The following is a 17,870-nucleotide window of genomic DNA, read 5'->3' as shown; positions in this document are numbered from 1 at the left end:
ATCCCGGTCAGTGGAGAGTCGCTTTCGCCCTCTGCCGGTCTGTAGCTTTGTTGTCCCCAATGTCTGCTGCTTGACCTTGTTGTAATGCACTGCCGTCTTCAAAATTTTTAGGATGGAGGCAACATGACGCTCACTGTATCCCTCTGCTAGTAAAAGCAGAATTGAGCCCTTCTTTTCCTCTTTTCAACTCCTTTGGCATGGTTAAAAGTTATTTTTTCATTCAAATTACTTATGGGCCATTCCTAGCACTTGTTTTGCTATCCAGCTTGTCCTGCTGCAAGAGGATTGTGAAGACCACAGCAGTGTTTTTTATACTTTCCCTCGTTACATAAGATTTGGTTCAGGTGATCACCTAATCAAAAGCACATTAAGTAGAATGAGGTGGACTTTGGATGGAATTCAACTGACACTGGAATGGAATGGCTGTCAGACATGTAGAGATGGTGATTTTTAGAAAACTGTGCAGCGGTCTCTTAATTTTTGCCAGAACTGTATATTCTGCCATACAAAGAATGCAACGTTTCGAACTGTCATGGGTCTTTTTCAAGCATGCATATGTTGTGACAGGCTCATCACCTGCTGGATGCTGTCTGCTATTTTTCTATGCATTAAAGCAATTGAGCCTAACAGTATGATAAACAGTTCTGACCATAATTGGTCTGTAGTCAATATGGGCACTCCCATATATATCTAATCTTACAAACATGCGGAGTCACATACCCAAAAGTGATACCAAATAATCACAATGGAGGTGGAGATAAAACTAAAACATAATTTTATTGATATTCATAATAAAAAAGACACAATATTAAAATGTATAGCAGATCAAATGGAGGGGAATACACAAGATCAGGGTGGTGACCATTAGGGGTAATATGGGGTTATCTATCACATTGTATGTGTAATCAGAGAAATGTAAAGGTACTAGGCACCTTTATGTTTCATTCAGAAGGCTGCGTGCCCACGTTGCGGATTACAAGCGTTTTTGATGCGGAATTTCCGCAGCGGAAACGCTTGTAAAACGCTAGGTAATCCGCTCCCCATGGTCCCCAAGGGGATTCCGCAAGTTCTATGCACATGCTGCGGATTTTTCCGCAGCGTTTATGCTGCGTTCAAAAATCCGCAGCATGTCAATTAATTTTGCGTTTCCGCAAGCGGAATTGCCTTTGTGCAATGCATTAAAAAACGCAAGGCAATTCCGCATGTGGAAAACGCGCGATAAACGCACGAAAAACGTGCGATAAACGCGTGCGGAATTCCGCATTCATTTTTCCGGGAGAGGACAGAAATTTTCTGCTTCACTTCTGCAACGTGGGCACATAGCCGAATACATTTTTCGGACTTACAATCCTCAAACACATGTACCGAAAGTAAAAGGTAATTAATTAATTTTGGAGTTGTTACAATTCATACTCACTCACAATTTCTTCACATTTAAGGATAGGTTCTTTTTGCAAAAACGGGGCACTGCTATGGGCGCGGCGTGTGCGCCGTCCTATGCTAATCTCTTTCTTGGCTACTGGGAGAGGGAGATTTTTGCGGACGGCGCGGGCACCGCCTCCCATGCGCAGTGCTGGTATAGATTCATTGATGATCTTTTCATCATTTGGCAGGGTCCCGAGTCCGGACTTCATGAGTTCATTACCGCATTAAATGATAATGATCGTAATATCAAACTCACATACAAATATGAGAAACACCAGATTGACTTTCTAGACATTAAGATCATGGTCCAACATGATGGCCTGATACAAACGGATGTTTTCCGTAAAGAAACATTGGTGAACTCTTTATTGCATGCAAATTCTGCACATACACCGGCAACAATCCGTGCCATTCCTGTTGGATGAAACGTATTTGTTCTACGCATGGAATCTTTGAGACCCGGGCTCGTGACCTTGACCGTAGATTTCCTGAACGGGGTTACAGCAATCGTATTAAAAAGGGATACTGGCGCGCAAGGAGAACCCCACGACAGTCACTACTCACTAACTCTTGTAAGCAATTGGAGAGGTATCCACCCATCAGATTCATATCCACCTTCAATAATTGTTGGTCTGAGATCAAACGAATTCTGACCAACCATTGGCCTGTTCTTAAAACAGAACCCACGTTAAATAAAATTTTACCTGATAGAACCATGATGACAGCAAGAAGAGGGAGGAGTCTCAGAGACTCCTTGGTGAGAAGCCACTATGTCGCTCCTACTCCCACCCTGTTTGGTGCTGGGAAACAGAGATGGGGATGTTACCCTTGTGGGACATGCCTAGCCTGTAAAAATATTATCCGTGCCACCTCATTCAAGTCAGCCGATGGGATCAGGGAGTTCAAAATTACGCAATAAATCTCCTGCAGCTCTACATATGTTGTGTACCTGGCCAGGTGCCCCTGTAACCTCTATTATGTAGGTCTAACTTCTAGGGAACTTCGAGTTCGAGTCAGGGAACACATTAGGAATATTATGGCTGCAGAAGATGTGCTCGATCCCACTACTTTAAAAACTATCCCGCGGCACTTTATGCAGTGCCATAATTGTGACCCCTCTGACCTGAAATTTGTGGGAATTGACAAGGTGCATCTTGGCACAAGGGGTGGAAACCACAAACGGATTCTGGCGCAGCTTGAGTGTCGCTGGATAGTTAATTTGGATACAATGACGCCTGCGGGGCTGAATTAACAGCTTAGTTTTGCCCCATTTCTATAATTGATTGATTCTTTTCTCTATGTTTTTAGCATGTGTGTTCTAATTTTTATATTTCTTTATAGTAGTCTCATATATTGGGGCCTCCTCTCTATATGTCTGGTATGTCTCCAGGATCCTTGGAAGACTGAGGGACCACCTGCCACCTGATATATCTGACATTGTGAACTGGCTTATTGACTTGCTTTGCAAGCATCGTTTATTTCATTTGCTTTGTCTTTTTGCCCTCACTCTTTCCCTCTTTCCAAATGGCCGCTACTGTGAGCGCATGCGCGGTGATCTACATATCTAATTGCGTCTTACAAGGCTTCCGTATAGTGGGAGTGTGGGTCAGTGACGTCATTGGAACAATTGTTCCCACCCACACTCCCATCAGAAACAGGCCGGAAATGACGCGACGGAAGTGGCAGACACCACCGCGCACGCGCCGAGTTACCAGCGCGTGCCGATTACCACTACCCAGACAGCTATATAGAGGATGCCCCCACACATACCAACCACAGCCCCCCGAGGAAGCATACGCGAAACGCGCGTCGGGGCTCCAGCGTGGTACCGGGTATTCATCTCCAATATGGGTGAGTTCTATGGGTTGAGAAACGGGTAGTCTCTTTGACTCCCCTTTACCGCTCCCAATCTATTTATACTCACTATCTCAGACTTAAGATTTAATGTGTTAGGACAGGCCCTCTCTCTATACTGTTTACTTACAATCCTCAAACACATGTACCGAGTAAAAGGTAAGTCCAAAAAATGTATTTTGAATTAAATATAAAGGTGCCTAGTACCTTTACATTTCTCTGATTACACATACAGTGTGATCGATAACCCCAAATTACCCCTAATGGTCACCACCCTGATCTTGTGTTTTCCCCTCCATTTGATCTGCTACACATTTTAATATTGTGTCTTTTTTATTATGAATATCAATAAAATTATGTTTTAGTTTTATCTCCACCTCCATTGTGATTATTTGGTATCACTTTTGGGAATGTGACTCCGCATGTTTGTAGCATTATATTTTTCTATGCATGCTGTATCCAAGTGAGTTCCTCAGAATTTGGACCTTGCGTCTTCATGCAGAAGAATGTCCTGATCTGCTCTTTTGTCCTTAACCCTATGTGAGCTAACGCTATACATTTGATACAACTGTTATGCTGTCCTCTGTTTGGCTTTGTGCACATGGCAACTTTTAGACGTCGGTGCAGGCCGCTAGCTTGTCCAAGCTGACACCGGTAGTCGTTTTCCTGAGGCGGCTTTAGCGGTTGTTTTGTCGTCATTCTTGCTGTGGCTCTGCCGCCGGCGTCCTTTATACCATGGAGAATGAACATGCTATCTCTTTTAACTGCTTCAGGGTTGCAATATATTCATTTTATGGGGCGCCTGAAAAAGACGTTGCATGCATATACCCTTTTAGTATAAGATGACTACAAACTAGCTCTATGTAGTCTGATTCTGTAATCATATTGTATCCACCTGTCTGTTTTGTAAATCTATGATATAATCTATATGTGGTACAAATCTGGAAGTCATATGCATTTATATCATGAGTATCATACCTGGGCCATGGATCATACTTCCATTTAGAAGACCACGTATAATTAAAACCATATTTACCTGCATGTTATCTCTATGGCGCTGGTGAATACTGTTTTTCTTGAGCTGACACTTTCCCAGTCCATAGCATGTACGTAGAAATATGGATCCATTCATTGTCTGTATGATCAGGACACAGGCTCCGTACCTCTCACCCTACTACCCTCTGCTTATAACCTAGGGCAGTGATGGCGAACCTTTTACGGACCGAGTGCCCAAACTTCAATCCAAAACCCACTTATTTATCGCCAAGTGCCAACACGGCAAATTAACCTGAATACTTTTAGTTTAGAAAAAACAACTCATACAGAGAGCAGACAAGGGTAGCATAGAGCAGCCACAGAAAGGAGCAAGGGTATGAGACTGCAGAAATAAAGAATGTGCTCACCCCCATCTTGTTATATGCCCCCATCCATGTATATATGCCGCCCTCCCCCATCCATGTATATATGCCCCCCCATTCCATGTATATATGCTCTTCCCCCCTATTCAATGTATATATGCTCCCCCCCCACCACATTCCATGTATATATGCTCTTCCCCCCATTCAATGTATGTATGCTCTTTCCCCCCCATTCCATGTATATATGCTCTTTCCCCCCATTCCATGTATATATGCTCTTTCCCCCCATTCCATATATATATATGCTCTTTCCCCCATTTCATACATATATATTCTGCCCCCCCATTCCATATATATATGCTGCCCCCCATTCCATGTACATATGCTGTTTCCTTCCCCCCTCCCATCCGATGTATATACCGTATTTTTCGGACTATAAGACGCACCGGACCATAAGACGCACCTAAGTTTTAGAGGAGGAAAATAAAAAATAAAAATGTAAGCAAAAAATGTGGTCATAATGCACTTTTAAGAGGGAGGGGGTCTTCTGCTGACACTGGTATAGGATAATGTCCCCCAATTCTGACAATATCCCCCATCCTGGTATATATGCTGCCCCCTTCCTTTTATATGTGGTCCCCATCCCCATCCTGGTATGCCTGGCATCGTTCCATCCTGGTATGCATGGCACCCTTCATCCTTATCCTGGTATGCATGGCACCCCTCATACCTATCCTGATATGCATGGCACCCATCATTCCTGTCCTGGTATGCATGGCACCCCTCATCCCTGTCCTAGTATGCATGGCACCCCTCATCCCTGTCCTGGTATGCATGGCACCCCTCATCCTTATCCTGGTATGCATGGCACCCTCATACCTATCCTGATATGCATGGCACCCCTCATCCCTGGTCTGGTATGCATGGCACCCCTCATCCCTGTCCTGGTATGCATGGCACCCCTCATCCCTGTCCTGGTATGCATGGCACCCCTCATCCCTGTCCTGGTATGCATGGCACCCCTCATCCCTGTCCTGGTATGCATGGCACCCCTCATCCCTGACCTGGTATGCATGGCACCCCTCATAGCTATCCTGATATGCATGGCACCCCTCATTCTTGGCCTGGTATGCATGGCACCCCTCATCCCTGTCCTGGTATGCATGGCACCCCTCATCCCTGTCCTGGTATGCATAGCACCCCTCATCCCTGTCCTGGTATGCATAGCACCCCTCATCCCTGTCCTGGTATGCTTGGCACCCCTAATCCCTATCCTGGTATGCATGGCACCCCTAATCCCTGCGGGCGGCTGCTGCCTCCTGTGCCCCTCTCCTCCACCGATACCGCTCCCCCCACACCACACATAAATATACAGCCCCCCAACATTCGGACCATAAGACGCACCCCCCATTTTCCTCCAAAATTTTGGAGGAAAAAAGTGCGTCTTATGGTCCGAAAAATACGGTATGCTCTTTCCCTCCCATTCCATGTATATATGCTCCCCCCCCCCCATTCCATGTATATATGCCCTTTCCCCCCATTCCATATATATATGCTCTTTCCCCTCATTTCATGTATATATATTCTGCCCCCCCATTCCATATATATATGCTGCCCCCCCATTCCATTATTATATGCTGCCCCCCCATTCCATGTATATATGCTCTTTCCTTCCCCCCTCCCATTCCATGTATATATGCTCTTTCCCCCCATTTCATATATATATATGCTCTTTCCCCCCATTTCATATATATATATTCTGCCCCCCCCATTCCATGTACATATGCTGCCCCCATTCCATGTATATATGCTGCCCCCATTCCATGTATATATGCTGCCCCCCATTCCATGTATATATGCTACCCCCATTCCATACTATATGCTGTTTCCCTCCCCCCTCCCATTCCATGTATATAAGCTCTTTCCCTCCCCCCCCCCATTCCATGTATATATGCTGTTTCCCTCACCCCCCATTCCATGTATATATTGCTGTTTCCCCCTCCCGCTCCCCATTCCATTTATATATTGCTGTTCCCCCCTCCTGTCCCCCATTCCATGTACAGTATATATTGCTGCGGTCCACCCCACCACCGCCCCCCATTCCATCCTGCTGGCACCGCTGTTCATATATGAAAAAAAATAAAAACATAACAAACACTCCTTCTCACCTTCCTTCCTCTCCCGCGCTTAATCCTCTCCTGTAGCCGTAAGCTGACTCCAGCGTCCTAGCGACGGGGTACATGACGTCACTGCCTTGCGCCCGGTCTCTTGTACGCTGACATCAGCTGCTGGCCTCTGATTGGCCAGCAGGGTGTATTGCGGCGCACGGGCCTGGCAACTCGTGTGCTGCAATACACTTCAGCTAGATGTGTGTCAGAGAGCGCACATCTAGCTGAAGTGGGGATTGCCGTCGGCGGGCTCAGAGTACTCACCGGCCGGGCCAGGTCCTGGTCCAGGAGCACTAGTGCTGCGGTGATGGCGCGCGTGCCCTTAGGGAGGGCTCTGCGTGCCCACTCTGGCACGCGTGCCATAGGTTCGCCAGCACTGACCTAGAGCGATAGCGCGGTGTTATTTTTAATTGTGCCTTATTATAAGGCTTATGAAATGTAATTTGGTTTTGCTGTATGGCCGTTATCCATGTATAGGGGGGGGTGTAGATTTCACTGGATTATTTGGAAAGCTCTCTCTTTTAGAGTAGGATGATGTGAATTTTAACAATGCCAGTGAGTTATTTATAATCTAGAAAATCAATAGTCTTATGCTCCAGTTGATTTATCTTTCATGTATTTGTAGGAGTTACAGAAAGATGTGCAGGCCGGTGCCAGTGAACTTGCAGAGATTGTGAAAAACACGGAAAAATTCCTCTTGGAGTATGGAGATAAATTTTCCCCAGAAGAAAAATTCATCATTGAGCAGAAACTGAAAGAGGCAAAAGCTAAGTTTGATCTCCTCCGTAAGAAAGCAGAACAATCCAAGAAGGAACTCGAAAAGGCCGTCACTACAGCCATCAAGAAAGAAACAGAAAAGGTTCCTGACTTATTACTTATATTATAATAATAATTATTTTTATATAGCGCCAACATAATCCGCAGTGCTTTACCGACATTATCGGCACTGTCCCCATTTGGGCTCACAATCTACATTCCCTATCAGTATGTCTTTGGAGTGTGGGAGGAAACTGGAGAACCCGGGGGAAACCCACACAAACATGGGGAGAACATACAAACTCCTTGCAGATGTTGTCCTTGGTGGGATTTGAACCCAGGACCCCAGAGCTGCAAGGCTGCAGTGCTAACCACTGAGCCACCGTGCTGAAACTGTATATGGGCCAATGTAAAATCACATAATTGAGGAGGGTTCTCAGTGTTCTTACCCGCGTCATAGCTGTCCCTATGCATGTACAGCTGCTTGACGGATAGCACTCGTCCAAATGTTATCCTATGGGGCCACGCACATCCAAGAGAATCTGATCACACTATAATCACCGTTTGATCAGAGTGTGATGTGCACAATCAACCCAATTTTTTCCTATTAGAAAACATACAGTCACCTGCACCGAGCCTTACAGTTAATATTGATTGCTGAACTCATCCCTCCAATGTTTTTTCTCTATAGTCCGCTGCTGTAGAACAACTCGAAGAAAGCAAAAACAAAATCGAAAGCCTACTAGATTGGCTGTCACGTGTGGATGACGAAGGGGAGAATGGAAACCACGAGAGAAAATCTGACATTAAGCAAAACGGAACACATCAAAAAAGCAGTGAGATACATTCTATACTGGACGGCGTGCAAGAGGTCAATGGTAACCTGATAGTATGCGATGGGAAATCAGACGTGATGGACGTCCAGGAACAGCCTAAAGAAGAGGATTTAAATAGCCAGTATCAAAGAGTGAAGGTACAACAAGGGGATGGTTATGGTTAAGATCTACATTGCTGTTGTGCTTTCTTGGCTTGGCTGTGGTGTAATGTCTACATTCCATAAGGGCATCAAATCAATCTGCAGGACGACAGCCTTAAGGCATGTTCACATTACACATTACACAATCTGCAGTTGAAGTATTTGAAGTCCTGTCAATAACCGTAAACCCAAGTAGCAGTTTGTAACATTTTTTAAGGAGGAAACAAAAAACAACCTGCAACATTAAAAAGGCATGCATCATGGGTGAGGGAGGCTGCCCCTATACTTTAATATCAAAGGACACATTTCAGATTAGCATAGATCTGCAACACCTCCAGCCTTACATAAAATATTCTCGTGATATGTCTTCTGGTAATAAAATGCAGAGCTTCTTTCAGCTATTCATTTGATTTTTGACTATGTTTTATTGTCTGCAGGCTCAGCATGAAAAAATTGTGTCTCAGCATCAGGCAGTAATAATAGCCACCCAATCCGCACAAGCTCTACTTGAGAAACAAGGCCGCCATCTTACACCTGAAGAAAAGGAAAAGCTCCAGAAAAACATTGAAGCATTAAAAGCTCAGTATGAGTCAACGTTGTGTGACTCTGAGCGCAAGATGAAGATGATCCAAACCGTTCAAGAGGAGCTAGAAAAGTTCACGGCTGACTACACTGAGTTTGAGAATTGGCTTCAAGACTCGAAACATGAACTAGGACATTTGGAAAGTGGAGCTGAGGACTTTGCAGGTCTCAGAACCAAGCTACAGAGACAAAAAAGTTTCTCCGAGGATGTGATTTCCCATAAAGGAGATTTGCGTTATATCACCATATCTGGCCAGAGGGTGTTAGATGCGGCAAGATCCTGCAGTAAAGATGATGTGCTGGAAGACAACAATAACATTAGCACAATGGAGACTTGTAAGATGGTGCAAAGCAAATTAGACATGGCTTCAGAAAACTACAAGTCTTTACATGCAAAGGTAATTAACTTTGGTAACTTCAGGTCATTCCCGCAGCTTTTTCTGGGCTCCTGTCCAGCGGTCAGGGGTTACTGACTCGGCCGCTGAACTGGGTCCTGTGAATTGATTTGCACCAACTCTAGTTAGAACGTCTTGTGGTCTAGTTAATGTCAGTGACTAGGTTAGTTCCAATATCCCTGGTGAGCTTGGGTGGTGAAGGTGGCAAAGTAAGAATTTTGGTTGTCCAGAGCAGTGAATGGGTTATTAACATGTCCGGTGGTCTAGGACAGTGTTCCCCAACTCCATTCCTCAAGGCCCACCAACAGGTCATGTTTTCAGGATTTCCATAGTTCTGCACATGACCTGTTGGTGGGCCTTGAGGACTGGAGTTGGGGAATACTGGTCTAGGACAGTGGGGAGTCAGTTTTAATATCCCTGGTAGTCAAGGGCAATGAGAGGGTAAATGTAAGGATCCCTGTAATAGTCTTACCTGGCTGTATTTAGTTTCTTATTATTCCCTGACCATAAAGATGAGTGCCAGAAGAGGACAGACGGAGAGGACCGTTCAGCTGTAACCGCGAGGCTGCACAGTTCTTCTCTCTATGAAATGATACATGTCTACACATACAGATTGCAGGATATTTCATAGAACACTTGTTATAAAGCTGCTTCTTTTATAACAGCATGACAATTTTGGTATTGATTATACTTTTCCTTTTTAGTGTAATATACTTGGGAATAACCTGAAGGATTTAGTAGATAAATATGAGCACTATAAAGAAACATCTTGTGGATTAATGTCGGGTCTTCAGAAATCAGAAACGACTGTGCAGAAAAGGTTGTTGGAGCCCATTGCTGCAGACACCAGGAATCTGCAGAGACAGATAGAAGATACAAAGGTAATTTTTATATCTAATGCATTACAATTGCTTGTACAAACAGCACATGTTAGACTGTTTTCTCATGTTGATATTTTTGCTGGCAAAGAAAAAACATGCAATTCGGTTACAATGTGTGAACACTGCTTTATGAAGTCTCTGATTAGTCATTTTTCATCAGCTGACCACACGTTATGTAATTTTCCAACTGATGAACACATAAATGAAAAGAAAAGTGATGCAAGTGATATAAAACATTTTGCCTGGGATCAGCACATTTTTATTAGAATTAGCCTTAGTTACTACAAATAAATTACCTCTCTAATGTAGTTATCCGTCTCCCTTTTTCTCCTGTAGTTCTCCGCTTCCTGGTCTCAACATTGCAGCCATAGCTTATCCCATACACATCTTGTTCCCTCCAAAACCCTTTCCATTTCTAATACATTTAACAGTGCATTTTATATATCTTTTTTTTCCTAAAACTGAATCCAGCTTGGCCCAATAATTGAAAAAAATCTTTACCTAACGGACAGATCCCCCGCTCCTCTGTAATGCAGCTTGGGTTATTCACCAGTCTCCGTGCTTCCGGGGACAGTGTGTGGCTGCTGCAGCCAATCAATGACCATGAACAACCCTGTGCATTTTGCTCTATTTCTCTGTCTACTTTGCGGTTATCCAGCAGCTGTTTCCAGGCAATAATGGCCAGTGAATGGGGAGCTCAGAGAGTGTGACGGGATCAGTATATAACTAGGCCATTAGTTGACACATATTCCTGTACAGCTGATGTTCTCATAAATTCATTATGATTCTCAGCTATACCCTATATCAATTGCGGAATTAACTACCCATTTATAAAAAAAATCTTATTAATTGTTTCCTGTTCACTTTCTGCTACTTTTTTATCTATTCTTCTCTTTTTTTTCAGTTGCTCTGTGAACAGTTATCCATTCACCAGATCGGTGTGGAAAAACTTAAGAAAGCAGCAGAAGGACTTCTGAACACTAAAGTGCTGCTAAATAAAGATGAGATACAAAAACCACTTGGTACTTAGTCCAATATTGTCTTTTCTTATTATCAAGATGAACTCTTATTGTGAATAATACCATTAGATTTGGAATAATATCCAGGCCTTTGATACCATTAGATTTGGAATAATGTCCAGGCCTTTTTTATAATCTATGTTTTTTCAGTATTATGTCTTGTGGTAGGGCTTACAAATACTGATGGAAAATACTGACCAAATACTGAACGTGTGAACGTGGCCTTAAGCTGATGATAGAACCACCAGTACTTCACTTGTAAATGATATTGTGAGAATTCTTTTTATTGACCTTAAATAGATTTGTGCTTATTAAGGGAATTGTCCCTAAATGTGTTTAAAAATGAAATGAATACAACATGGTAATATACCTTTATGTGCCACGTGAGCCCCATTCCAAGCGCCTCCACTTTTGGCTTCACTTTGACAAGGTGATCTGCTAGCAGAAGGGCTGGCTACTGGGTTCAGTGGCTAAGCCAATCCCTTTTCTGCCATAGCAGATGCATACATAAAAGAAGCTTTTCAGTCACTGAACATAAGAGGAGAGGAAGCTCTCTTCAGTGTCGAGGTAAAGCCGGAAGTAGTGGCGGCATGACCCAGGACCAGGGCTGCATGTGGGACCTCATTAGACCTTTCATCTTCAAAGTATACAGTATAAAGTTGTATTATTCTCCATTCCCATACTTACCAGCATTCAGAATGGAAAATCATTTACTTTTAAGAAACACCCACAGGAACATCCCCCAGACACTCCCTTTTGGGCATGGTTTAGGCTAACTTTCCTCCCTTTTTGTGATCTGGTTTCTGAGATTTTCTGTGCAAGATCAGGAATGTTGGCTTACTCAAATATTTCTATAGCATATTTTTAGCCCTTTTTTTTTATCCTCTGCTCAGTTTTCCATAGTCATCCGAAAGTAGTTGCTGTAATTTTTCTATCAAACTACTCAAGAATTTATAGGTCACATTACTCTTTGCACACATGTTGTAGATTTTGGGTCAATTTCTGTGGTCTCTTTTTTTATCAGTTCGACTCAATCACAATATTTGAAATTCCATTTTACAGATGACATAGTGGAAAGACACAATCATTTATCTCAGTCTGTGAGTGACTGGAATGAAAAACTCCAGATAACCTTGACCCGATCACTTAGCGTTCAGGATGGATTGGATGAAATGGTTGACTGGATGCAAAGTGTTGAAAAGGACTTAAAAGAGCATCAACAAGTGCCATTAAATTCTTCCTCAATTCAGGAAATTATCTCTAAAAATAATGTAAGTAAATCTCCAGACTGCACATTACCTCCTTTATTTCCTAACACAAATGTGGGCAGCGGAACTAACTGTGAAAATGAAAATTAAAGCCAAATGTTTGCTAATGATTTTAATAAAATCTTACTTTTTTTAATTGTGTTCCCTGATACACATCTCTGCAACATTCATTTTATTGCCTAACTGGAAAGGTATTTTAAGATTTATTTTCGTGCAAAAAGTTATATTGATTTTGCACAAATTTTCTAATAATTTATTTCTTTTTTACAACTGTTTTGTGGCTATGAGGAAGCAAATTTCCATTAAGATTTGCAATGTACAGTAGCAGTAAGCCAGCACTACATTATAATGTTCATCTGGTGTTTTCCATGTAAACAGTTATTTCAATAAAATGGGGTTCGTCAGGAAATGAAGAAAATGAATAAATGAAAAAAAAAACATTATTATACAACAATTCATAAATACTTTTTATTGTTTCTTTACTGTCTATGGAGCAATTTTAAGGAATTTCAAAATGGCTGCCATGATTACTGAATGCAAAACTTGTCCTAAACACACAGCCGGACTTGATGTGTGAGCAGAGGAGGTACAGGAGAGAAACTAATAAAGAAGAAAAAGTTTATTTTATTGACAAGTGGTTGTGCCATTTGCCTTCTAAATTCCATGATACAGTACAGACCAAAAGTTTGGACACACCTTCTCATTTAAAGATTTTTCTGTATTTTCATGACTATGAAAATTGTACATTCACACTGAAGGCATCAAAGCTATGAATTAACACATGTGGAATTATATACTTAACAGAAAAGTGTGAAACAACTGAAAATATGTCTTATATTCTAGGTTCTTCAAAGTAGCCACCTTTTGCTTTGATGACTGCTTTGCACACTCTTGGCATTCTCTTGATGAGCTTCAAGAGGTAGTCACCGGAAATGGTCTTCCAACAATCTTGAAGGAGTTCCCAGAGATGCTTAGCACTTGTTGGCCCTTTTGCCTTCACTCTGCGGTCCAGCTCACCCCAAACCATCTCGATTGGGTTCAGGTCTGGTGACTGTGGAGGCCAGGTCATCTGGCGTAGCACCCCATCACTCTCCTTCTTGGTCAAATAGCCCTTACACAGCCTGGAGGTGTGTTTGGGGTCATTGTCCTGTTGAAAAATAAATGATGGTCCAACTAAACGCAAACCGGATGGAATAGCATGCCGCTGCACGATGCTGTGGAAGCCATGCTGGTTCAGTATGCCTTCAATTTTGAATAAATCCCCAACAGTGTCACCAGCAAAGCACCCCCACACCATCACACCTCCTCCTCCATGCTTCACAGTGGGAACCAGGCATATAGAGTCCATCCGTTCACCTTTTCTGCGTCGCACAAAGACACGGTGGTTGGAACCAAAGATCTCAAATTTGGACTCATCAGACCAAAGCACATATTTCCTCTGGTCTAATGTTCATTCCTTGTGTTCTTTAGCCCAAACAAGTCTCTTCTGCTTGTTGCCTGTCCTTAGCAGTGGTTTCCTAGCAGCTATTTTACCATGAAGGCCTGCTGCACAAAGTCTCCTCTTAACAGTTGTTATAGAGATATGTCTGCTGCTAGAACTCTGTATGGCATTGACCTGGTCTCTAATCTGAGCTGCTGTTAACCTGCGATTTCTGAGGCTGGTAACTCGGATAAACTTATCCTCAGAAGCAGAGGTGACTCTTGGTCTTCCTTTCCTGGGGTGGTCCTCATGTGAGCCAGTTTCTTTGTAGCGCTTGATGGTTTTTGCAACTGCACTTAGGGACACATTCAAAGTTTGCCCAATTTTTCGGACTGACTAACCTTCATTTCTTAAAGTAATGATGGCCACTCATTTTTCTTTACTTAGCTGCTTTTTTCTTGCCATAATACAAATTCTAACAGTCTATTCAGTAGGACTATCAGCTGTGCATCCACCTGACTTCTACACAACACAACTGATGGTCCCAACCCCATTTATGAGGCAAGAAATCCCACTTATTAAACCTGACAGGGCACACCTGTGAAGTGAAAACCATTTCTGGTGACTACCTCTTGAAGCTCATCAAGAGAATGCCAAGAGTGTGCAAAGCAGTCATCAAAGCAAAAGGTGGCTACTTTGAAGAACCTAGAATATAAGACATATTTTCAGTTGTTTCACACTTTTTTGTTAAGTATATAATTCCACATGTGTTAATTCATAGTTTTGATGCCTTCAGTGTGAATGTACAATTTTCATAGTCATGAAAATACAGAAAAATCTTTAAATGAGAAGGTGTGTCCAAACTTTTGGTCTGTACTTAACATTACCTCCTTCCACATAAATAAACAATTACAAGTATTTGTTAATTTATTTATCATAATGATTTGTTTTTTTATGCATTCATTTTCCTTAAAGGGGTTTTCCCACAAACAAAAGTTGATTTTAATCATTAGATCTTGGAATAATAATAAGTTCCACAATTGAATGTATTTAAATAAAATGTTCCTGTGCTGAGGTAATCTTATCAATGTTCCCTTCTGTAATGGCCGTTTCTGACCGTGTACGGAACATGGTCTGATTATACCACTTCTCCTGGGCAGGGGAGGAAGCAAAAGAGTATATAGACATTATAGCATGGGATCACAGCTGATTCTTTCATTGAAGTAAAACATTGTTTAAAAACAGGCAGTAAAATGTTTTACCTCACAAAAAGAATCAGCTGTAATCCCCTGCTGTAATATCTGTATAATCTTTTGCTTCCTCCCCTGCCCAGGAGCTGTGATATGATCAGACCATGTCCCTGTATGGTCAGACACAGTCATTACACAGTACACAGCAGAGGCACATTTATAAGATTATCTCAGCACAGGAACATTTTATTTAAACAAATCCAATTGTGGAAATCATTATTATTCCCAGATCTATTGATTAAAATCAACTTTCTTTCTTAGGAAAACCCATTTAATTCTCAGAGAACCCCATTAATTGAGTAGATCTTTAGTAGATAGAGTAAAGCTGAAATTAGACATTGTTGTGAAAATGATTGTTATTTGTTCATATTATTTGGCTTGTAAACCCAACTTATCATTTCTGATTACCTTTTGAAGATGCTTGAGCAAGATATCACGAGTCACCAAAGCAGCATCAGTGCAATGAATGAAAAGGTAAAGAAGTTCATGGAGACTGCCGATTCACCCGCCGCATCCTCTCTGAAAAGAAAAATGGATAATCTCTCTGAGCGTTTCTTTAAAGCTACTCAGCAAACCAGAGCACGCTCTGTGAAGATGGAGGATTTAAAGACTAAAGTTGAACAGTTTGAGGATCTCTCTGGCAAAGTCCATTCGTTCTTGGACACAACACTAAAAGCCCTGACGGAAACAGATGGACCTGGAAAAGATGTGACGGAGCTATCTCACTATATGCAGGTACTAAATGCATTTCATGTCATTTGTATACTACCATTACGTCTTTCATAGAAACCTCTGAGAAATCTTTATTTATGTCATACATTGTAGTATAGGGTAGATGTTCTCTGTAAATAGGTTTGGATTTTAAGCTGTCTCTTTCTCCAGCACCTATGCACTTTGTCCGTTTTTTCATATTTTTATGTTTAGTACTTTCCCTTCTACTGCACGTATACAAATTGCCTACAGGAAACATTTTACTGGGGTTTTCCACTACATCAGGGGTCTCAAACTTAGCTGGATATATGGGCCGCACAAGGAAAAAAATGTAATTTGGGGTGCCGCATTTTTTGCGTGACAAAGTGACATTTTTATTGATACCATTTTTTTTAATATACACCTTTTGAACTGGTCCTCATCTTGTAGTAATGCCTCTTCCTCTCCTCATCTTGTAGTAATGCCCCATCCTGGTCTTCATCTTGTAGTAATGCCCCTTCCTGTCCTCATCTTGTAGTAATGCCCCATCCTGGTACTCATCTGGTAGTAATGGCCCCATCCTGGTTCTCATCTTGTAGTAATGGCCCCATCCTGTTCCTCATCTTGTCGTAATGTCCCCCATACAGGTCCTCATATTGCAGGAATGTCCTCATCCAGGTCCCCATATTGTAGGAATGTCCCCATCCAGGTCCCCATATTGTAGGAATGTCCCCATCCAGGTGCCCATCTTGTAGTAATGCCCCATCCTGGTCTTCATCTTGTAGTAATGCCCCATCCTGGTCTTCATCTTGTAGTAATGCCCCATCCTGGTCTTCATCTTGTAGTAATGCCCCATCCTGGTCCTCATCTTGTAGTAATGCCCCATCCTGGTACTCATCTGGTAGTAATGGCCCCATCCTGGTTCTCATCTTGTAGTAATGGCCCCATCCTGTTCCTCATCTTGTCGTAATGTCCCCCATACAGGTCCTCATATTGCAGGAATGTCCTCATCCAGGTCCCCATATTGTAGGAATGTCCCCATCCAGGTCCCCATATTGTAGGAATGTCCCCATCCAGGTGCCCATATTGTAGGAATGTCCCCATCACGGTGCCCATATTGCACCTATGTCCCCATCCAGGTGCCCATATTGTAGGACTATCCCCATCCCGGTGCCCATATTGCACCTATGTCCCCATCCAGGTGCCTATATTGCCCATATGTACCCATCCAAGTGCCCATACTGCCCATGTGTACCCATCCAGATGCCCATAGTGCCCATATGTCCCCATCCAGGTGCCCATATTGCACATATGTCCCCATCCAGGTGCCCATACTGCACATATGTCCCCATCCAGGTGCACATATGTCCCCATCCAGTTGCCCATATTGCCCATATGTCCCCATCCAGGTGCCCTTATGTCCCCATCCAGTTGCCCATATTGCCCATATGTCCCCATCCAGGTGCCCATATGTCCCCATCCAGGTGCCTATATGTCCCCATCCAGGTGCCCATAGTGCACACAACAGAGAAAAAAAAAGATTCTTTTCACCTGTCCTCCGTTCACTTGTCGTCCTTTCTGCACATGTGGCCGCAGGCACTATAGACGCCGATCACGGCCCGGTCCAGGAGCCACGGACATCAGCGCTTTAGTTCAGTGTGTTGCCGCGCAGAGACCGGCTCTCTGCACAGCAATACCAATGCCAGCCGCCGGCCTATCAGAGGCCAGCAGCTGACATCTGCGTATGGCATCATAGACTGCTGTTGTATAATTTCAAGGGTTCCCAATTTACCCTATTTGGTATCAAGCACACTCACCACACTATTTC

General features: G+C 42.9%; 1 protein-coding gene across 26 annotated transcripts in view; it reads left to right on the top strand.

Moving 5' to 3' along the window:
• The window catches only part of DST (dystonin), a 744,334-nt gene that overhangs the window by 527,857 nt on the left and 198,607 nt on the right, over nucleotides 1-17,870 (top strand). For all 26 annotated transcript variants that reach the window (XM_073675444.1, XM_073675441.1, XM_073675455.1 and 23 more), the window contains 7 exons: nucleotides 7,431-7,664; nucleotides 8,253-8,534; nucleotides 8,975-9,517; nucleotides 10,219-10,395; nucleotides 11,300-11,417; nucleotides 12,477-12,685; nucleotides 15,770-16,087. In XM_073675444.1, coding sequence (XP_073531545.1) covers nucleotides 7,431-7,664; nucleotides 8,253-8,534; nucleotides 8,975-9,517; nucleotides 10,219-10,395; nucleotides 11,300-11,417; nucleotides 12,477-12,685; nucleotides 15,770-16,087 — 1,881 coding nt within the window. The remainder of the gene's footprint in view (nucleotides 1-7,430; nucleotides 7,665-8,252; nucleotides 8,535-8,974; nucleotides 9,518-10,218; nucleotides 10,396-11,299; nucleotides 11,418-12,476; nucleotides 12,686-15,769; nucleotides 16,088-17,870) is intronic.

The sequence above is a fragment of the Phyllobates terribilis genome, unplaced genomic scaffold, assembly GCF_046119375.1.
Source record: "Phyllobates terribilis strain yellow unplaced genomic scaffold, ASM4611937v1 Scaffold_3__8_contigs__length_932513732, whole genome shotgun sequence".
Lineage (NCBI taxonomy): Eukaryota > Metazoa > Chordata > Amphibia > Anura > Dendrobatidae > Phyllobates > Phyllobates terribilis.
Note: the sequence above shows the minus strand (reverse complement) of the source record. Positions and strands in the feature narration are given on the sequence as shown.